This window comes from Rhinoderma darwinii, chromosome 3, assembly GCF_050947455.1.
Source record: "Rhinoderma darwinii isolate aRhiDar2 chromosome 3, aRhiDar2.hap1, whole genome shotgun sequence".
Taxonomy (NCBI): Eukaryota; Metazoa; Chordata; class Amphibia; order Anura; family Rhinodermatidae; genus Rhinoderma; species Rhinoderma darwinii.
This window is the reverse complement of record NC_134689.1, coordinates 10,345,105-10,370,293: the sequence shown is the minus strand read 5'-3', so window position 1 is coordinate 10,370,293 and position 25,189 is coordinate 10,345,105. Positions and strand designations below refer to the sequence as shown.

General features: G+C 41.6%; 1 protein-coding gene across 8 annotated transcripts in view; it reads left to right on the top strand.

The window, feature by feature from the left end:
* The window catches only part of DGKI (diacylglycerol kinase iota), a 229,932-nt gene that overhangs the window by 167,588 nt on the left and 37,155 nt on the right, over positions 1 to 25,189 (top strand). For all 8 annotated transcript variants that reach the window (XM_075855860.1, XM_075855859.1, XM_075855858.1 and 5 more), the window contains 5 exons: positions 5,894 to 5,963; positions 6,565 to 6,605; positions 7,505 to 7,632; positions 8,523 to 8,651; positions 24,211 to 24,236. In XM_075855860.1, coding sequence (XP_075711975.1) covers positions 5,894 to 5,963; positions 6,565 to 6,605; positions 7,505 to 7,632; positions 8,523 to 8,651; positions 24,211 to 24,236 — 394 coding nt within the window. The remainder of the gene's footprint in view (positions 1 to 5,893; positions 5,964 to 6,564; positions 6,606 to 7,504; positions 7,633 to 8,522; positions 8,652 to 24,210; positions 24,237 to 25,189) is intronic.

The following is a 25,189-nucleotide window of genomic DNA, read 5'->3' as shown; positions in this document are numbered from 1 at the left end:
ATGCTGCCCCTATATACAAGAATATAACTACTATAATACTGCCCCCTATATACAGGAATATAACTACTATAATACTGCCTCCTATATACAGGAATATAACTACTATAATACTGCCCCCTATATACAGGAATATAAATACTATAATACTGCCCCCTATATACAAGAATATAACTACTATAATACTGCTCCTATATACAAGAATATAACTACTATAATAATGCCCCCTATATACAAGAATATAACTACTATAATACTGCTCCTATATACAAGAATATAACTACTATAATACTGCCCTTTATATACAGGAATATAACTACTATAATACTGCCCCCTATATACAAGAATATAACTACTATAATACTGCCTCTATATACAAGAATATAACTACTATAATACTGCCTCCTATATACAAGAATATAACTACTATAATACTGCCTCTATATACAAGAATATAACTACTATAATACTGCCTCCTATATACAAGAATATAACTACTATAATACTGCCCCTATATACAGGAATATAACTACTATAATACTGCTCCCTCTATATAGAAGAATATAACTACTATAATACTGCCCCCTATATACAAGAATATAACTACTATAATACTGCCACTATATACAAGAATATAACTACTATAATACTGCCCCTATATACAAGAATATAACTTCTATAATACTGCCCCCTATATACAAGAATATAACTACTATAATACTGACCCCTATATACAAGAATATAACTACTATAATACTGCTCCTATATACAAGAATATAACTACTATAATACTGCCCCTATATACAAGAATATAACTACTATAATACTGCCCCCTATATATAAGAATGTAACTACTATAATACTGCCCCTATATACAAGAATCTAACTACTAAAATACTTCCCCTATATACAAGAATATAACTACTATAATACTGCTCCCTATATACAAGAATATAACTACTATAATACTGCCCCCTATGTACAAGAATATAACTACTATAATACTGCCCCCTATATACAAGAATATAACTACTATAATACTGCCCCTATATACAAGAATATAACTACTATAATACTGCCCCTATATACAAGAATATAACCACTATAATACTGCTCCTATATACAAGAATATAACTACTATAATACTGCCCCCTATGTACAAGAATATAACTACTATAATACTGCCCCCTATATACAAGAATATAACTACTATAATACTGCCCCCTATATACAAGAATATAACTACTATAATACTGCCCCCTATATACAAGAATATAACTACTATAATACTGCCCCTATATACAAGAATATAACTACTATAATACTGCCCCCTTTATACAAGAATATAACTACTATAATACTGCTCCTATATACAAGAATATAACTACTATAAAACTGCTCCTATATACAAGAATATAACTACTATAATACTGCCACTATATACAAGAATATAACTACTATAATACGGACGCTATATACAAGAATATAACTACTATAATACTGCCCCCTATATACAAGAATATAACTACTATAATACTGCCCCCTATATACAAGAATATAACTACTATAATACTGCCCCCTATATACAAGAATATAACTACTATAATACTGCCCCCTATATACAAGAATATAACAACTATAATACTGCTCCTATATACAAGAATATAACTACTATAATACTGCCCGCTATATACAAGAATATAACTACTATAATACTGCTCCTATATACAAGAATATAACTACTATAATACTACTCCCTATATACAAGAATATAACTACTATAATACTGCCCCCTATATACAAGAATATAACTACTATAATACTGCCTCTATATACAAGAATATAACTACTATAATACTGCCTCCTATATACAAGAATATAACTACTATAATACTTCCCCCTATATACAAGAATATAACACTATAATACTGTCCCCTATATACAAGAATATAACTACTATAATACTGCCCCTATATACAAGAATATAACTACTATAATACTGCCCCCTATATACAAGAATATAACTACTATAATACTGCCCCTATATACAATATAACTACTATAATACTGCCCCTATATACAATATAACTACTATAATACTGCCCCTATATACAAGAATATAACTACTATAATACTGCCGCTATGTACAAGAATATAACTACTATAATACTGGCCCTATATACAAGAATATAACTACTATAATACTGCCCCTATATACAGGAATATAACTACTATAATACTGCTCCCTCTATATAGAAGAATATAACTACTATAATACTGCCCCCTATATACAAGAATATAACTACTATAATACTGCCACTATATACAAGAATATAACTACTATAATACTGCCCCTATATACAAGAATATAACTTCTATAATACTGCCCCCTATATACACGAATATAACTACTATAATACTGACCCCTATATACAAGAATATAACTACTATAATACCTCTCCTATATACAAGAATATAACTACTATAATACTGCCCCTATATACAGGAATATAACTACTATAATACTGCTCCCTCTATATAGAAGAATATAACTTCTATAATACTGCCCCCTATATACACGAATATAACTACTATAATACTGACCCCTATATACAAGAATATAACTACTATAATACCTCTCCTATATACAAGAATATAACTACTATAATACTGCCCCTATATACAGGAATATAACTACTATAATACTGCTCCCTCTATATAGAAGAATATAACTACTATAATACTGCCCCCTATATACAAGAATATAACTACTATAATACTGCCACTATATACAAGAATATAACTACTATAATACTGCCCCTATATACAAGAATATAACTTCTATAATACTGCCCCCTATATACACGAATATAACTACTATAATACTGACCCCTATATACAAGAATATAACTACTATAATACTGCTCCTATATACAAGAATATAACTACTATAATACTGCCCCCTATATACAAGAATATAACTACTATAATACTGCCCCCTATATACAAGAATATAACTACTATAATACTGCCCCCTATATACAAGACTATAACACTATAATACTGCCTCTATATACAAGAATATAACTACTATAATACCTCTCCTATATACAAGAATATAACTACTATAATACTGCCCCTATATACAGGAATATAACTACTATAATACTGCTCCCTCTATATAGAAGAATATAACTACTATAATACTGCCCCCTATATACAAGAATATAACTACTATAATACTGCCACTATATACAAGAATATAACTACTATAATACTGCCCCTATATACAAGAATATAACTTCTATAATACTGCCCCCTATATACAAGAATATAACTACTATAATACTGACCCCTATATACAAGAATATGACTACTATAATACTGCTCCTATATACAAGAATATAACTACTATAATACTGCCCCTATATACAAGAATATAACGACTATAATACTGCCCCCTATATATAAGAATGTAACTACTATAATACTGCCCCTATATACAAGAATCTAACTACTAAAATACTGCCCCTATATACAAGAATATAACTACTATAATACTGCTCCCTATATACAAGAATATAACTACTATAATACTGCCCCCTATGTACAAGAATATAACTACTATAATACTGCCCCTATATACAAGAATATAACTACTGTAATACTGCCCCCTATATACAAGAATATAACTACTGTAATACTGCCCCCTATATACAAGAATATAACTACTATAATACTGCCCCCTATATACAAGAATATAACTACTATAATACTGCTCCTATATACAACAATATAACTACTATAATACTGCCTCCTATATACAAGAATATAACTACTATAATACTGCTCCTATATACAAGAATATAACTACTATAATACTGCTCCTATATACAGGAATATAACTACTATAATACTGCTCCTATATACAAGATTATAACTACTATAATACTGCCCCCTATATACAAGAATATAACTACTATAATACTGCTCCTATATACAAGAATATAACTACTATAATACTGCCCCTATATACAAGAATATAACTACTATAATACTGCCCCCTATATACAAGAATATAACTACTATAATACTGCCCCTATATACAAGAATATAACTACTATTATACTGCTCCTATATACAACAATATAACTACTATAATACTGCCCCTATATACAAGAATATAACTACTATAATACTGCCCCTATATACAAGAATATAACTACTATCATACTGCTCCTATATACAAGAATATAACTACTATAATACTGCCTCCTATGTACAAGAATATAATTACTATAATACTGCCCCCTATATACAAGAATATAACTACTATAATACTGCTCCTATATACAAGAATATAACTACTATAATACTGCCCCTATATACAAGAATATAACTACTATAATACTGTCCCTATATACAAGAATATAACTACTATAATACTGCCCCCTATATACAAGAATATAACTACTATAATACGGCCCCCTATATACAAGAATATAACTACTATAATACTGCCCCCTATGTACAGGAATATAACTACTATAATACTGCCCCCTATATACAAGACTATAACTACTATAATACTGCCTCCTATATACAAGAATATAACTACTATAATACTGCTCCTATATACAAGAATATAACTACTATAATACTGCTCCTATATACAGGAATATAACTACTATAATACTGCTCCTATATACAAGATTATAACTACTATAATACTGCCCCCTATATACAAGAATATAACTACTATAATACTGCTCCTATATACAAGAATATAACTACTATAATACTGCCCCTATATACAAGAATATAACTACTATAATACTGCCCCCTATATACAAGAATATAACTACTATAATACTGCCCCTATATACAAGAATATAACTACTCTTATACTGCTCCTATATACAACAATATAACTACTATAATACTGCCCCTATATACAAGAATATAACTACTATAATACTGCCCCTATATACAAGAATATAACTACTATCATACTGCTCCTATATACAAGAATATAACTACTATAATACTGCCCCTATATACAAGAATATAACTACTATTATACTGCTCCTATATACAAGAATATAACTACTATAATACTGCCCCTATATACAAGAATATAATTACTATAATGCTGCCCCTATATACAAGAATATAACTGCTATAATACTGCTCCTATATACAAGAATATAACTACTATAATACTGCCTCCTATGTACAAGAATATAATTACTATAATACTGCCCCCTATATACAAGAATATAACTACTATAATACTGCTCCTATATACAAGAATATAACTACTATAATACTGCCCCTATATACAAGAATATAACTACTATAATACTGTCCCTATATACAAGAATATAACTACTATAATACTGCCCCCTATATACAAGAATATAACTACTATAATACGGCCCCCTATATACAAGAATATAACTACTATAATACTGCCCCCTATGTACAGGAATATAACTACTATAATACTGCCCCCTATATACAAGAATATAACTACTATAATACTGTCCCCTATATACAAGAATATAACTACTATAATACTGCCCCCTATATACAAGAATATAATTACTATAATACTGTCCCTATATACAAGAATATAACTACTATAATACTGCCCCCTATATACAAGAATATAACTACTATAATACGGCCCCCTATATACAAGAATATAACTACTATAATACTGCCCCCTATATACAAGAATATAACTACTATAATACTGCCCCCTATATACCAGAATATATCTACTATAATACTGCCCCCTATGGATAAGAATTTGTATATGAATGCAGCCTTTATTGATTATAATTTAGGATACATGTAATATTCGTCCTGTTCCGCTTCTTTGCCCCTGCAGGATTATGACTGCTCATTACCGCGGCTGCTCTCCGCCCAGCGTCTCAATCCTCGTTGGTGCTTCCTAGACGGTAAATGTTATTTTTCAGGCGGCTTCTTTTCATAGATTTCAGCAGGAGGAAGAAGTAGAATAGCCTTTCTCTAAGGAAATTTTGACGGCCCCCCTAGTGGCATCTACTAATTTTATCATGTAACTCTGTGCTATATCTATATAGGGGATTTGGAGCTCGGCCTTAGGAAATCGGAGCTCTGACCGCTATGAAGATATATTATCATATTAATCAGCACAGAAGGTTTGGCCTAAAAATTATCTTATTTTAACCTGGCCATACACATCAGATCGATCCATCGGCCGACAGTGATCAACCCTGAATCCACCACTCACATCAATTCACAGGTCTTAAAAGGGGATAAAGATAAGCAGCTGCCTTATACAATTGGCACCGCTTATCTCTAAAAATACCAATAGAGTCATACAAGTGAAAACCCTTTCAGTCAAGTAATTATTTATCCTGAATGAAGACTGTCCACTAGACATTAGACTTCTGATGGATCTCCTGGACATTTAATATCTCTGTCCAGCTGTATTTCCATGAGGGGGGGGGGGGGCGGTTGCGACAAATATCTATGTACTCGAAGTATTGAATATTTCTGTGTTCCTTCCTCACACAGCTACCTCCGCTGACCGGTTTTATCGGATAGATAGATCTCAGGTAAGTGCCGATGTTTGGTTTGGGAAGCACCAATTCCATTGACTTCCAGCAGCCATACTGGGCCGCTAATACTGAGAGATTCAGCGGGAGGGAACCTACAGTCAGTGTGTGGTCCGAACCACTATTACTTTGGTTTGCCGCAACCCCATGATCACATAGTCTACCACAAGGGAAGGGATGTGGAAAACGACATCAGACAATGAAGATCTGCTGTCCCTTTAAATCCCTAGATACTCTGCCTTAAAGTGGCAGTGTTATAGTACTTATTTTTGTGTACATAGGGGCTGGGACCCCCACTGATCGTGAGAGCAAGGTTCCTAAACCCCCTGTTCCTCCTCACTGCACCCATCGCAGTCAGGAGGATCTTGACTGGAGCAGCGTACCGTCATGCTCCCGCCGCTCCATTCAATGTCTATGGGGCTGACGGAAACAGCTTAGCGCTGTACTGGACTGCTTCCGTCATGCTCGACCGCCGCTCCATTCAATGTCTTCTTCACTGTGGTCGAGCAGTGAGGAGGGACAAGGGGTAGGGGATAATTGTCGATATTGGGAATACCACTGTAAAAGGGTCGCTCATCAGGACAGCCCCGTCATATGTCCTATTAGGATGAGGATTTGTCTCCCGGTTGGGGCTACCAGAGCAGTCTGATCCGCAGTGATCGTGATCGCCAAAAGGGGGCTGTCCTGATGATCATTTAGTAAAAACAGGGAGAAATAGGGGGTACTATCTTGACAAGAATACCCCCACACACCTAAAAATTTTAGTGTCATTTTCAAACATCTTATTTTACAGGGGCGTAGCTAGGGGTGGTGGCGGGGCATGTTCCCTGCCTGCTGGGTGGCGCCACTGAGCAGGCAGGGAACAAGTGGACAGAATGATTGTGTGTCTGTCTCCGCAGGAACATCTACATTTTGTCACTGAGATTTCCCAGGATGAGATCTTCATACTAGACCCCGAGGCAGCCGGTAGTCCGCAGGGGGGTGCCGGTGCAGGGATGCCAGATCTGGTGGTCGAACAGCCCTCAGGGTGAGTGCATTATTGGAGGGGGCATCCACTTAAAGGGGTTGTTCACTTTAGAAATCCTATTCTGCGTTAATAGAGGGGTTCCTCTGTTCAGGATCCTCATCCCTTGGTCAGAGTGGAGAGCGGTTATAAAGAGTGTCTCTCTCTGGAGGACCTGTCCTGTCCTGTAATTCACAGACAACACATTGATATGAATGGGCACAGTGTAATGCTTCAGTTCACCTGTGGTGGCGCTGCAGGGAAACTGAACACTTACTGCCAGGTTTCCCCACAGATCACAGCTGATCGCTGGAGGTCCCAGCAGGAGAACACTTTGTGATCAGCTTATTGTCAAGGGTCCCTTCGAACAAGTATGGATTGTCCGGAGCGAAGAACCGGTTTAATTTCTTAATAAGTGGAATGTGCGAGAATAGTGAAAGGAGAACTACCAGAATATATTTAATAAAACCCAATTGATATTACAAGCTTGTGTCCCCATGAAAACACTTCCTGTCCCTTTTTCCTGGCAGCTTAGAGTTATCAACTCTGGCATTGGCTGTTTTCATAGCTCCCATAGACTTCAATGGGGAGAGCCTCGAGCATTAACAGACAACTGTCTCCTTTCTTCTCCCTGTTATGGTGGTCACAGGACCCCCATTCGCCCAATGATGGGGTCCCTTATTCGCCCAATGATGGAGTCCCACACCCATCACACTTATAGCATATCCTACATTTGTCGAGAAAGAGTTTGTCTGGTTTGGACTACCCTTTTCTGTGGGACAGTTCTCCCGAAAATAATTAACCCATGTTTGTCTAGATTTCGGCATTATTTTATGTGACCCCCCCACCCAGCATCATGTCACGCTATCACCGAGCCCCTGTAAGTCCTCCTCATACGTCTCATCTACCCCCAGGTTGTCTGAGTGGTGGACGCCAACGTGTCGGAAACGTATTGTGAGCGACAGCTGCGTGCCAGGGAAGTTGTCTCTACAGAACGAGCTCTCAAACAAGGCGCGGGATTCTCCTCCCTCAAGCTCCCTCCCGTAAGACTCAGCATTTATATAACTGTAAAACTGTGATGAATTGGACAAATCTGTGGTCGGTGAAATTGACAATCACAAATTGTATACGAAATTAGATTAAATTTAGGCATTTTTTTCCGTACTCCCTAATATTGCTGTAATAATAACACTTAAAGGGATTTTTTTCGTTTTTTGAAAAAGAAGCCTAATCACTGTATAATGAAAAGTTCTCCAACTTTCGAATGCACTTTGTGTTTCAATTCTCTATCATTTTCAAGATATCTGCTTGCTTTCATTGAACGGGGACATATTGTTTACACCCAGAAGCTGAAAACCTATACAGATCTAGTCCTGCTACAATTGTAACCAGTTTAGACCATCCTCTGTGAGGTAAATACATCACCAGCACAAATCTCTCTGCTGTTCTGATAGTTTGTTACAATGTGTCAGTACAGGTAAAATGTATCAGTCTGGAGTCCATGCTGTTTAGCTCACAGAGGATTGTCTGGTGGACTAGGTGTTTTCGGCTTAGGAAAGGGGTGAAAACATCCCTAAGGTTGCAGTAAGTACAGTACAGGGTGAGTCCGAACGTAGCAGTTCATGTGGAGGCATCTAAGGTTTGTATGTATAAGCAGCCGCTCCAAAATAAGCTGTATAGTCCTTGCAGGAGGGGCGTTCATATGAGAGGGGGCAAAAGGGTTAGCCCCTTTTCTGGTGCTGGATAACGCCACCCTACTGGAACGGAAGAGGCCGGTGCTTGGTTTCTCCCTTCTGAAAACGACCCATTGTAAAAGATGAACAAATGGGGCCCCATAAAAATGTTAATTTTTTTCTATACATTTGGGTTTTATTTAGTTTTTTTTTCCGTTTTATATACAGTATATGGAGAAAAGTATTGGGACACCTCTACATTCCACCCACAGGAGCTTTTATGACGTCCCATTCTACAACCACAGACATTAATATGGAGCTGGTTCTCACTTTGCAGTAAAACATCTTCCACTCTTCTGGGGGATTTCTATAAGATTTCGGGGTGTCTGTGGGAATTTTTGGCCATTCATCCAGAAGATCATTTGTGAGGTCAGACACTGATGTTGGGGGAGGGGGCCGGCCTCACAATCTCTGTTCTAGGTTGAGGTCAGTACTCTGTGCGGCCGGTCATGTTCTTCCACCACAAACTCACCCAACCAACCAGCCAGCCAACCAGCCTTCCAGCCAACCAACCATCCAACCAACCAAACAACCATCCAACCAACCAGTCATGTTTTTATGGACCTTGTGCACCAGGGCGCAGTCATGAGGAACAGAAAAGACCGAACCCCAAACTGTTCCCACAAAGTTGGAAGCTACAATTGTCCACAATGTCTTGTGTGCTGGAGAATTAATATTTCCCTTCCCTGAAAAACACCCAATAGCATTACCCCTCCTCCACCAAACTTTACAGCGGGCACAATGTAGTCAGGCGGGTAACGTTCTCCTGGCATTCACCAAACCCAAACTCATCATCAGACGCCAGATAGAGAAGCGTCACCCACAGAACACGCCAGATAGAGAAGCATCACGCTACAGAACACGCCAGATAGAGAAGCGTCACTCCACAGAACACGCCAGATAGAGAAGCGTCACTCCACAGAACACGTCACATAGAGAAGCGTCACTCCACAGAACACGACATATAGAGAAGCGTCACTCCACAGAACACGACATATAGAGAAGCGTCACTCCACAGAACACGTCACATAGAGAAGCGTCACTCCACAGAACACGTCACATAGAGAAGCGTCACTCCACAGAACACGTCACATAGAGAAGCGTCACTCCACAGAACACGTCATATAGAGAAGCGTCACTCCACAGAACACGTCACATAGAGAAGCGTCACTCCACAGAACACGTCACATAGAGAAGCGTCACTCCACAGAACACGTCACATAGAGAAGCGTCACTCCACAGAACACGTCATATAGAGAAGCGTCACTCCACAGAACACGTCATATAGAGAAGCGTCACTCCACAGAACACGTCATATAGAGAAGCGTCACTCCACAGAACACGTCACATAGAGAAGCGTCACTCCACAGAACACGTCATATAGAGAAGCGTCACTCCACAGAACACGTCACATAGAGAAGCGTCACTCCACAGAACACGTCATATAGAGAAGCGTCACTCCACAGAACACGTCATATAGAGAAGCGTCACTCCACAGAACACGTCACATAGAGAAGCGTCACTCCACAGAACACGTCACATAGAGAAGCGTCACTCCACAGAACACGTCACATAGAGAAGCGTCACTCCACAGAACACGTCACATAGAGAAGCGTCACTCCACAGAACACTTCATATAGAGAAGCGTCACTCCACAGAACACGTCACATAGAGAAGCGTCACTCCACAGAACACATCACATAGAGAAGCGTCACTCCACAGAACACGTCATATAGAGAAGCGTCACTCCACAGAACACTTCATATAGAGAAGCGTCACTCCACAGAACACGTCACATAGAGAAGCGTCACTCCACAGAACACGTCACATAGAGAAGCGTCACTCCACAGAACACGTCACATAGAGAAGCGTCACTCCACAGAACACGTCACATAGAGAAGCGTCACTCCACAGAACACGCCATATAGAGAAGCGTCACTCCACAGAACACGCCACATAGAGAAGTGTCACTCCACAGAACACGTCATATAGAGAAGCGTCACTCCACAGAACACGTCATATAGAGAAGCGTCACTCCACAGAACACGTCATATAGAGAAGCGTCACTCCACAGAACAGGTCATATAGAGAAGCGTCACTCCACAGAACACGTCATATAGAGAAGCGTCACTCCACAGAACACGTCATATAGAGAAGCGTCACTCCACAGAACACGTCATATAGAGAAGCGTCACTCCACAGAACACGTCACATAGAGAAGCGTCACTCCACAGAACACGTCACATAGAGAAGCGTCACTCCACAGAACAGGTCATATAGAGAAGCGTCACTCCACAGAACACGTCATATAGAGAAGCGTCACTCCACAGAACACGTCACATAGAGAAGCGTCACTCCACAGAACACGTCATATAGAGAAGCGTCACTCCACAGCACACGCCATATAGAGAAGCGTCACTCCACAGAACACGTCACATAGAGAAGCGTCACTCCACAGAACACGTCATATAGAGAAGCGTCACTCCACAGAACACGTCACATAGAGAAGCGTCACTCCACAGAACACGTCATATAGAGAAGCGTCACTCCACAGAACACGTCACATAGAGAAGCGTCACTCCACAGAACACGTCATATAGAGAAGCGTCACCCCACAGAACACGTCACATAGAGAAGCGTCACTCCACAGAACACGTCATATAGAGAAGCGTCACTCCACAGAACACGTCATATAGAGAAGCGTCACCCCACAGAACACGTCACATAGAGAAGCGTCACTCCACAGAACACGTCATATAGAGAAGCGTCACTCCACAGAACACGTCATATAGAGAAGCGTCACTCCACAGAACACGTCATATAGAGAAGCGTCACCCCACAGAACACGTCACATAGAGAAGCGTCACTCCACAGAACACGTCATAGAGAAGCGTCACTCCACAGAACACGTCACATAGAGAAGCGTCACTGCACAGAACACGTCATATAGAGAAGCGTCACTCCACAGAACACGTCATATAGAGAAGCGTCACTCCACAGAACACGTCATATAGAGAAGCGTCACTCCACAGAACACGTCACATAGAGAAGCGTCACTCCACAGAACACTTCATATAGAGAAGCGTCACTCCACAGAACACGTCACATAGAGAAGCGTCACTCCACAGAACACGTCACATAGAGAAGCGTCACTCCACAGAACACGTCACATAGAGAAGCGTCACTCCACAGAACACGCCATATAGAGAAGCGTCACTCCACAGAACACGTCATATAGAGAAGCGTCACTCCACAGAACACGTCACATAGAGAAGCGTCACCCCACAGAACACGTCACATAGAGAAGCGTCACTCCACAGAACACGTCACATAGAGAAGCGTCACTCCACAGAACACGCCATATAGAGAAGCGTTACTCCACAGAACACATCATATAGAGAAGCGTCACTCCACAGAACACGTCATATAGAGAAGCGCCACTCCACAGAACACGCCATATAGAGAAGCGTCACTCCACAGAACACGTCACATAGAGAAGCGTCACTCCACAGAACACGTCACATAGAGAAGCATCACTCCACAGAACACGTCATAGAGAAGCGTCACTCCACAGAACACGTCATATAGAGAAGCGTCACTCCACAGAACACGTCATATAGAGAAGCGTCACTCCACAGAACACGTCACATAGAGAAGCGTCACTCCACAGAACACGTCATATAGAGAAGCGTCACTCCACAGAACACGTCATATAGAGAAGCGTCACTCCACAGAACACGTCATATAGAGAAGCGTCACCCCACAGAACACGTCATATAGAGAAGCGTCACTCCACAGAACACGTCACATAGAGAAGCGTCACTCCACAGAACACGTCATATAGAGAAGCGTCACTCCACAGAACACGACATATAGAGAAGCGTCACTCCACAGAACACGTCATATAGAGAAGCGTCACTCCACAGAACACGTCATATAGAGAAGCGTCACTCCACAGAACACGTCACATAGAGAAGCGTCACTCCACAGAACACGACACATAGAGAAGCGTCACTCCACAGAACACGTCATATAGAGAAGCGTCACTCCACAGAACACGTCATATAGAGAAGCGTCACTCCACAGAACACGTCACATAGAGAAGCGTCACTCCACAGAACACGTCACATAGAGAAGCGTCGCTCCACAGAACACGTCACATAGAGAAGCGTCGCTCCACAGAACACGTCATATAGAGAAGCGTCGCTCCACAGAACACGTCATATAGAGAAGCGTCACTCCACAGAACACGTCATATAGAGAAGCGTCACTCCACAGAACACGTCACATAGAGAAGCGTCACTCCACAGAACACGTCACATAGAGAAGCGTCACTCCACAGAACACGTCATATAGAGAAGCGTCACTCCACAGAACACGTCATATAGAGAAGCGTCACTCCACAGAACACGTCATATAGAGAAGCGTCACTCCACAGAACACGTCACATAGAGAAGCGTCACTCCACAGAACACGTCACATAGAGAAGCGTCACTCCACAGAACACGTCATATAGAGAAGCGTCACTCCACAGAACACGTCATATAGAGAAGCGTCACTCCACAGAACACGTCACATAGAGAAGCGTCACTCCACAGAACACGTCATATAGAGAAGCGTCACTCCACAGAACACGTCACATAGAGAAGCGTCACTCCACAGAACACGTCACATAGAGAAGCGTCACTCCACAGAACACGTCATAGAGAAGCGTCACTCCACAAAACACGTCATATAGAGAAGCGTCACTCCACAGAACACGCCATATAGAGAAGCGTCACTCCACAGAACACGTCACATAGAGAAGCGTCACTCCACAGAACACGCCAGATAGAGAAGCGTCACTCCACAGAACACGTCACATAGAGAAGGGTCACTCCACAGAACACGTCATATAGAGAAGCGTCACTCCACAGAACACGTCACATAGAGAAGCGATACTCCACAGAACACGTCATATAGAGAAGCGTCACTCCACAGAACACGCCATATAGAGAAGCGTCACTCCACAGAACACGTCACATAGAGAAGCGTCACTCCACAGAACACGTCACATAGAGAAGCGTCACTCCACAGAACACGCCATATAGAGAAGCGTCACTCCACAGAACACGTCATATAGAGAAGCGTCACTCCACAGAACACGCCATATAGAGAAGCGTCACTCCACAGAACACGTCACATAGAGAAGCGTCACTCCACAGAACACGTCATATAGAGAAGCGTCACTCCACAGAACACGTCATATAGAGAAGCGTCACTCCACAGAACACGTCATATAGAGAAGCGTCACTCCACAGAACACGTCATATAGAGAAGCGTCACTCCACAGAACACGTCACATAGAGAAGCGTCACTCCACAGAACACGTCATATAGAGAAGCGTCACTCCACAGAACACGTCATATAGAGAAGCGTCACTCCACAGAACACGTCATATAGAGAAGCGTCACTCCACAGAACACGTCACATAGAGAAGCGTCACTCCACAGAACACGTCATATAGAGAAGCGTCACTCCACAGAACACGTCATAGAGAAGCGTCACTCCACAGAACACGTCACATAGAGAAGCGTCACTCCACAGAACACGTCACATAGAGAAGCGTCACTCCACAGAACACGTCATAGAGAAGCGTCACTCCACAGAACACGTCACATAGAGAAGTGTCACTCCACAGAATACGTCATATAGAGAAGCGTCACTGCACAGAACACGTCACATAGAGAAGCGTCACTCCGCAGAACACGTCACATAGAGAAGCGTCACTCCACAGAACACGTCATATAGAGAAGCGTCACTCCACAGAACACGTCATATAGAGAAGCGTCACTCCACAGAACACGTCATATAGAGAAGCGTCACTCCACAGAACACGTCATATAGAGAAGCGTCACTCCACAGAACAGGTCATATAGAGAAGCGTCACTCCACAGAACACGTCACAATAGAGAAGCGTCACTCCACAGAACACGTCACATAGAGAAGCGTCACTCCACAGAACACGTCACATAGAGAAGCGTCACTCCACAGAACTTGTCATATAGAGAAGCGTCACTGCACAGAACACGTCATATAGAGAAGCGTCACTCCACAGAACACGTCATAGAGAAGCGTCACTCCACAGAACACGTCACATAGAGAAGCGTCACTCCACAGAACACGTCATATAGAGAAGCGTCACTCCACAGAACACGTCACATAGAGAAGCGTCACTCCACAGAACACGTCACATAGAGAAGCGTCACTCCACAGAACACGTCACATAGAGAAGCGTCACTCCACAGAACTTGTCATATAGAGAAGCGTCACTGCACAGAACACGTCATATAGAGAAGCGTCACTCCACAGAACACGTCACATAGAGAAGCGTCACTCCACAGAACACGTCACTTAGAGAAGCGTCACTCCACAGAACACGTCATATAGAGAAGCGTCACTCCACAGAATACGTCATATAGAGAAGCGTCACTGCACAGAACACGTCATAGAGAAGCGTCACTCCACAGAACACGTCACATAGAGAAGCGTCACTCCACAGAACACGTCATAGAGAAGCGTCACTCCACAGAACACGTCACATAGAGAAGCGTCACTCCACAGAATACGTCATATAGAGAAGCGTCACTGCACAGAACACGTCACATAGAGAAGCGTCACTCCACAGAACACGTCACATAGAGAAGCGTCACTCCACAGAACACGTCATATAGAGAAGCGTCACTCCACAGAACACGTCATATAGAGAAGCGTCACACCACAGAACACGTTTCCGCTTCTCCAGAGTCCAGTCACAACGTTCTTTAAACCCCTCCATCCGACACGTGGCATTGTGCTTGGTGATGTAAGGTGTCACGCTGCTGCTCGGCCCCCATGCCATGAAGATCCTGGGCACCGTTTTTGTGCGGATGTTAGTACCAGAGGAGGTCTGTACTCTGCAGTTATCAGTCAGCGGAGCGTTGGCGACTGTTCTGCACTTGCTCCTCAGCACTCGGCCCCCCGCTCTGTAAGGTTTTGTGGTCTGCACTTCGTGGCTGAGTTGCTGCCGTATCAATATGGCCACTATTACAACTCGCACAAAGGTTGTCTCCCCGTTTCCCAGACTCCCGACTGACAAGTCTATCTAGTTATACAGCAAAACAGGGACCACTTCATAACTTCAGATTTATCTCTCAGGTAACGAAGGTAGAGACCCCCGTGGGCGCTATAATGGCAGCCATATTTGGGCAAACCAAGAACTTATGTATTTACTGGTGTTTTTTATTTTGTTTTGCTAAGAAAAAGATAAAAACGTCAGCGCTTTATTGGCAGCTTCGAAAGGGTTGATCCATTTTTTGGGCTGCGATCCGCTATCACACACGTCCTCAGGGCGCCGAGAAAATGAGATTGTAATTGCCGGCATGCAGGAGAAAATTAATTATACGTTCTGCTTTTTAATCAAGCAAGCACCGCGTTAATTCTGTTTTATTTCAGGTGGGATCTGATTAGTCATGTCGATGATGGGGATAGGAGGGGGGACGGGAGGAAGCCCCCATTATAGCCTCACACCTGGAGCTGCCAAGCCGCCTCCCACAGAGGAATGATTTGGGCAATTTTCACTCTTTTTTGTTTTCTTGTTTTTAGCAAAGTTTTGCTGAAAGTCTGAACCACCTACTGCACATGAGAAAGTAAATAGTTTAAAGGGATTCTCAGGATAAGAATTGGTGGCATATCACTTAAATATGACACCAATGTCTGACCAATCAGGGTTCGATCACTGTGATCACCGCTGATCGCTAGAATGAAGTGGCAGCAGCACTCGGAAAACGCCATGCCACTTCGATGGCCTACCATGTAGCTCATTCCTAGCGCCCCTGACACATCGTTGGTGCGGGTCATGGCTGCCGGACCCCCACTGATCATAGCCTGGCCATAAGACAGCCCCTTTAAAGCCATGGTTGACCTTAGAGACCGACAGGGCTCGTGGACACATCTTTTGTTTTCTTCAGTGTCCTGTCCGTTTTTTTTCCGGCTAGCACACTTAACTATTCATTTCTATGGAGTCATGCACACTTCCGTTTTTTTGCGGCTCTGTGTGTCCATTCTGCACATTATAGAACAAGTCCCATTCTTGTCCATATTTGCGGTCCGTCTCACGGGTCCGCAAAAAAAAAAATGGACCGTACTCGGAAGCCACTAGGATCCGTGTTTTGCGGTCCGCAAAACGGAAACGGTCATGTGCACGATGCCTTAAATATTTGATGTATTCTGCTGACGGTGCTAGGATTGCCGCTGTGAGGGATATGAATTTCCCGCTCCTGCTTTACCAGTGCTTTCCTCTGAGATTGTGATATAAGGGCCACAAGGGTCATTCATCCCCTCCAGCTCAATAGAAATAATGTGTATATGGCTGAACCTGCACGATAATGGTACATCTACCGTTTTATTTTTCAGATGAAATTATTGTGTATCACTTTCTCTTGACACCTCAGCTGTTGGTGCTCCAGATTTCTCCTGCCTTCAATTTCTGGGTCAGGAAGTAGCTATCTGTCAGCTACAATTGTCAGCTGTAATTGCTTTTAGTGAATTAGGCCACTCTGTCACCCAGTTAACCTCTCTTCCTTTTTCAGTTCTCCCTGGCAGTCAATCACAATGAGAGAAACCCCTCATTCCCCTCACTGTGCTTGATTTAATCTAGGAGGAAGTAGCTAACGTGAAGGAGGAATTGGCTACAGTGAAGGAGGAAGTGGCTACAGTGAAGGAGGAAGTGGCTACAGTGAAGGAGGAAGTGGCTACAGTGAAAGAAGGAGGAAGTAGCTACAGTGAAAGAAGGAGGAAGTAGCTTCAGTGAAGGAGGAAGTAGCTAGCTTCTCCTCCTACTGAGGTTTCAATAGAAATCTATAGATATGGCAAGCAAATATATTTAGCGTGATACTTAAAGGGGTTTTCTGGAACTATAATATTGGTGGCCTATCCTTTGCAATTTCCATTATTTCAGATCGGTAAGGGTCTAACTCCTTAAACCCCCGCCGATCACCTAACTAGATCGAATTCTGTGTACCCTTCATTGTTTACCAGGCACAGCTCCGTACATTTGGTTGTGGCTGTGCCTGGTATTGCAACCCAATGCCATTCTTAAGAACTGAGCTGCAGTACCGGGCTTAAACTTTATCAAATGTATGGCTCTGTGTCTGGTACACAATGAAGGGGTCAGATCGTCATGGTGCTGGGAGTCGGGTTCCCACCAATCTGATATTGATGTCCTTTTCTAAGGATAGGCCGTTAATGTAACCGTTCTGTAAAAACCCCTTTGCCCCCTATGCACATGTATGGGTTTCTGGAGAAATGTATGCTTTCTGTATTACTGGCACTTACAGATTTTTTACTTTTATCACATCTGGATATTTGTGGACACTGGAGGGCCCCGCGGAAGGCAATGTTTCACATGTCAGAAGTAGATAGGGACTGTGAGTAATCTGGTTATTCAGATGGACTAAGAGTCCTCGGCAGGTCCTGAGCCAAAATGAAATTTTTCTTGACAGGGCTGAGATTAGAAGTTACTTGCAACCGAGCTTAAAAGACTGTCTGTAGGACATGGAACTGATCCCATATTCTCAGTTTCAATCGGCCTCATCAGACTCCTCATTTCAGATTATATTCCTCACCTGCTGAACTCCTATTCTCCTAAACCTGGCAAATTATTTCCGTGCCAGTGACACTTTGTCACAGGTCTCTTTCATTCTATTTTTGGCGTTTTTGCTTTTTTGAGGCTTTTCACAGTCTTTTCTTGCTAGAAGCTGCGGCTGCTTTTCTCAGCCTGTGGCAGGGTCAGCTTGCTTATCTGCCTGCGTCTAACCCTGTACAAGCTGTAATGTAACATGAACAGGATCTCTTCACTCACAGTCTGTCACTGTACTCCCTCTTTGATACAGGGGTTGAGATGGAAGATATATGATATCTTATGGCTGAATGGAGGACTGTCTGGAGAAAGCAGAATACAGGAACTGCAGGACTTGTACCAGGCACTTCGCTCATGCTGCATTGTGATTGGCTAATACTACATGATTGACAAAAGGGCAGGGAAGAGGAAGTAATGTTAGTTATGTACAGAACTTGGGACACAAAGGGTTGAAGCCTGACCAGTCTACCCGGAGACAAGCTGCAGGAATTATTGGGTAATGAACATGACACAGAGTGATCTGTAGGCAACTAAAAAATGAAAAAGTAGTATATATAGGAGTATACTGTAGGTTACGGATATCTCGTGGTCACTGTCTAATTACTTTTCTCTTTGTCTTGCCTGGAATATACCATTGTTTACATTTCAATTAGTTTTCTTGCGCCGACCTGCAACTTTTACCAAATTCATACAAATTCATTATTTATGAATTTTTTCCCATTGGGACCACATGTTGCCAGAATTTCTTGCATGTTAGAAATTCCAGCCTTTGTATGACAAGCTATAGGTGTAGGGAATTTTGTGGGATACATCAGTTGATACTGTATGTCGCCATATAGAGGGGAACAAAAAGTTAACGGGTGACAGAATCCGAAAAACCATCCGGACATGAGATCATTTGTCCTCGACCCAATTAACGTTCCAATATATTTGACTATAAGAATCCATTTCAGGTATTCATCTCGTCTTGTAAACACAACCCAGGTAGCCAAGATTGGCCGATGTGTGATCGTGCTAGGACGTAGGTCTGATGTATTGTTGGTAATTGCCGGAGCTTCCCTGCCCCGCAGCCAGTTATGGGTTGGAATAAATAAAAAATAAAAAAATAAAATATAATTTAAAGAAAAAATAATAATTAAAAATATTATATTCGTTTTTGCAGTCTAAGCCATACAAATACTGGAGAGTAAGGTCTCATTCATTTCACTGTATTCAATGGGTCATCCCATCACAGACAACCCCTTTCATATTTAAGCTGGTGTGGCGATCAGCTGATCTTGGCGGGGGAATCGCTGGCCAGACAGAAATTTCCGCTGCAGCGGCCACTGCAGGCAAAATGTGGAATTACATGGCAGCAATTCAAATGAATGGCTTAAGGCTTCATACAAGTTCCGTGTTGTACGCAGGGATAATAAGGCATATAAATAAGTCTATGGGCCCATACTGTACCTCCTTATGCCTTCGATTTCATGCAGAATCGTTCCATCAGATCCGTATTCTGGATGTGCCTCCTTTATACAGATCCATAGGGACTCCTTGTGCTGCCGTTCAGGCACCGTGCATACGACTCCGCTGTGAGCATGAGGCCTAACATGTTTGATTAACCCCTCAACGTCCGCCAGTATGCCAGTGTCTCAGAATAACATCTGCATAGCGCTTGCTTCACACGGCCGTGTTTTGTCCGTGATATACGGTTCGTATGTCGGACGCATTTCCCAGACAGATCACAGTTCAGGGAGCCGGACTCCTAGCATCATAGTCATCCATGATGTTGGTAGTCCTGCGAGGAGGCAGTGACTTCTGTCTTGTACTGAAAACATGATTACGGTATGGGACTGTAGTCCAAAGCAGGGACTCCTAGCATCATAAATGACTATGATGCTAGAGATCCTGCTCCTTGAAGTGTGTTCAGTCCGGGAAATGTGGCCGACATTGGGTCCGAACGCGACCGTGTGAATCCAGCCTTAGAGATTAACTTCGTCACTTACATACAGTCTAATGTAATAGATCGTAGGTAGCTGCTTTTAAGGGGCCAGTGGGCCCCTTTATCTAATGGGCCCCTAGGCAGCAGTACAGGTCACACATATGGTATGATCACTGATACTTTCTATGTAGAACACAATGAGTCCAATAATAAATGAAAAAATGCAGCAGTCCTATAATCACCAGGGAATGTTAAGTGAAAAAAAAATGATAATGTTCACTAAAGGTAAAAAAGGTAATAAAAAATGAAATAAAAAATAATAAAAATAAAATAAAAAAATAATAAAAATAAAATAAAAATGTAATAAAAAATAATAAAAATTAAATAAAAAAATAATACAAATAAAATGTATCTCCTCCACCCCAGTGCTAACTATATTCTTAGCCCAAACCTTACCACCAAATACAAAAAAAAAAATCATTTCCCCATGGCGAATCTTTTTTAGATTGGTCTTCTCCATCCCTGAAAATCGTCTGTAAAATTGCTGCGGTGCAATATCACATGACATTGGGATGTACTCGCACCGTCGCATAAGATAAGTCGTCTTGGAGCAAATTTTTTTTTTGTGTGTTTGGTGGGAAAGTTTGGGTTTTTAATACAGTTTGCACTGGGTGGGAAGGCATATATTTAATATTTAGTATTTTTTATAAAAAAAATTTATTCAATTTTTTATGTTTTTTTTAATTAAATCCTTTACCTTTAGTGAAGAAAAATAATCTAAAAATCATCTTTTTATATCACATAATATTGTGATCCCAGAATAAAAACTTGGTTGGACGCCCTGGGCAGCTCAGTATTGATAAATCTCCCCCCAATGTGTCAGAGCGTGCGCTGCATGGATTATAAAGCATGGCCACTAGATGGCACTGTGACTGCGCTTTTTCGTGGGTACATTTCCTTGTTTTATCCTTAGTCGGCCTCTGAAAATATCCTGGATTAGTGGTTAGAGAGAACAAACCGCAAATATCAGTGTTATCCGTCATCCAGTTATGAATTTGTGAATGATGCAGAGCGCACATTTAGTACAGAGCCGCCGCCAGCCCTCCCTGACATCACCGCAAAGCCCTTCATATGTTCTTGAAGCCAGCACAATGCTGATGGAAATTATTACTATTCTGAAATTCTCCTAAACTGCTGTCATTTGTGATCCGTCACTGTGACCGCTGCTGAATATTTATTCTTATATTGTACGCCAGTCCGTTATTTAACGCTATAACAAAGCGATCCTGGGATGGGCATTGAAAACAAACTGATGTTGTTATAATTACGGTAAATTAGTAAGTCAAAGAGGACCCGTGCACGCTCCTGACATGTCTGTTTTAGGAAATACTCCCCATAAAATAACAATTCTGGAGCATCTTTTCTGAGAACTCTGCATTGTGCTGTTCCTCTGTTATTGCTCCTGGAAACGTACGATTTAATTTGCAACTGCATATTATCATTCCTCTTGTCAATAGGGTGTGTCCATACACCATCAACACTGATTGAACATGTGTCAGAGTATGCAGAGGCACGCCCCTATAGCATATATCCTGTACTGATCCTGAGTTACATCCTGTATTATGCTCCAGAGCCGCACTCACTATTCTGCTAGTGGAGTCACAGTATACATACATTACCTATTTTTTACTAATCTTGAGGAGTAGCCTGTGATATGCTCCAGAGCTGCACTCACTATTCTACTGGTGGAGTCACTGTAACCACCAGCAAAATAGTGAGTGCAGCTCTGGAGTATAATACAGGATGTAACTCAGGATCAGTACAGGATAAGAAATGTATGTACACAGTGACTCCACCAGCAGAATAGTGAGTGCAGCTCTGGAGTATAATACAGGATGTAACTCAGGATCAGTACAGGATAAGTAATGTAACGTATGCACACAGTGACTCCACCAGCAGAATAGTGAGTGCAGCTCTGGAGTATAATACAGGATGTAACTCCGGATCAGTACAGGATAAGTAATGTATGTACACAGTGACTCATTCTATATGTGAACTATAATATGGTTTTCAATAATGAACCCTTATAGGTGATTTAGCTATGTGTGGGTTTATTATATTAGAGTTGCATATCATTGTTCTTTATTATTCTTCTATTATCTGACTTGCTTTCTGAAATGATAACATTAAGTTCTGTACATTGATTTGCTGACATCTCTAGTCAGATAAGAAGGATTCTCCGATAGGTATAGATATAGCGGCCGTCTGTTTCTTCCCTGTGATCTGTATTGACATAGAAGCCGATGTGATCCCAGGAATATATTTATAGTAAAATCTGTCATGCTAAAGATCATTAGGAACATCTGACTGACTGCTTTTAATGACTACGACCCCCAATGGTGTGCCGGATGATGGATGAGCTCGGTGCCCGGCAGTCAGACTTATGGGGTGGGATGTCGTCTCTGCCATAGAATCTATTACTTTCCTTGGTTTGTATCCAGGTCACATTATCGGCTCATTAACAAGCCATTAGCATCTCTCAGTCGCAGCGTGCGCCTTTCTCCAGGGCTTATCCACCAGATAATATAGATAAAGTAAGAAGGAATGAAATGATATGTTCAGGAGCCTGGGAAAGCTGGGTGAGAGATAATATGTCCACCATTACAGCTCACACAGGTGTTGTCACCCAGCTTTTCCAGGCACCTAATGAGAAATCTCCCTAGTTCTGTACAGTCATCCCTAGCTCCAGTACTGCTGCTTAAATAGGTAGATCTTCCTTTCAGGAGCCTGGGAAAGCTGGGTAATAGTCTCAAAGAGTGCTGCTGGGCTTATTGGTTGTTACCCAGTTGTAGTTGAGTAATACAGAACTGCACAATCCGACTACACAGGGTTTGTTTGTAGTCTGTAACCATGGAGACACACAGGAGTCTGCATAGGAGCTGTATACACCAAACGGTAAGAGATATACAATCGATACTATTTGCAAAGTTGCTTCGTTATTCATTCTAGATGCATGGGAGCAATAATTAAATGGTTGCAAAAGTCTACACACCCGCTAATCTGTAACGGTATATGTATATTTAGAAAACCGTAACGCCATCAGAATTCGTCTTTTCGCTCCAGTTAATGTGGAAACGGTAATTGGGATGCAGCACGGGCGTATAACGAAGCTGCATGGGGTGATCGCGCCGAATACGTAACCGGCGAACTTTTTATTAGGATTTACTGAATATGTTTTTCTTTAAATGCATAAAATTGCTAAATTTTCGTTTTTCATTGCGTTTCAGATCCCCGGTGTCAGCGGAAGAGCAAGGTACGATGATGTTTCTATGAGCAAAAGTTGGGTAATCGCTCTGTAGTGGGGAAGATTTCATCCTGAGCTTCCTGGTTGTGAAATACAATGTCCGAACTACTGTGAGAAGGAGCAGAGGGGGCGCTGTAATGGCGGCCATTAGTGGTAGTCGCCCATCAGCTGTTACCAGGATAGGAGAACAAGAAAACGGGGGGCTTTTACATATTAGATTAAGGCCCTGTACACACAACGTTTTTTGGCGCGTTCTTTTGACACAGAAACCGCGCCAAAATAACAGCTAAAATCTTCTCCTATTGACATCAATGGGATGCAGAGAAAGTGTTTTTTGCGGCGCTTGGAGACCGCAGCCGAAAAACCGCCAAAAAACTCTGCAAAGAGCGTTCAGGCAGGTCAAAATCTGCCTGCAAGAAACTCAGTGTGTACAGGGTCTAAGACCGCAGGCTGACATAGGGACCAGCTGATACCGATCTTCACCCTCCCCAGTGCCAATTCAGCTTAGAGCTTTACACAGGGGCGGCCATACGATATATCAGCAGCCTATGCCTGAAGACAAGTAAGCCCACCACCTCCTCTAAGTCCTATAATTCCATTTTATTCAATCAAATTGGTTAGGATATACCATAACTTACTGAGCGATCGGGTCCGATCGTCCCGACCTCCATGATCCATAGATCAAAGTTATTTGCAATAGCTTTGTTGTTATGGAAACTCTGCTTAACAACCGCGGCCTTTTATATGAGGTGGTCAGGAAGTGGCTCCCTAGCAACAAGATAGATTGCTCAGGTCTCGGCAAGAAGGTGTTCCTCAATCTCTTACTGAATTATTAATCAGATTTACAGTATGTAATAAGACATTAAGGCGGTAAAACTCTTTAAAGGGGTTGTCTACCGTAAAGTGACCCTCTGGTCTCAGGACAAAACTATAAATGTGGTGGGGTACATGGAGTTCATATT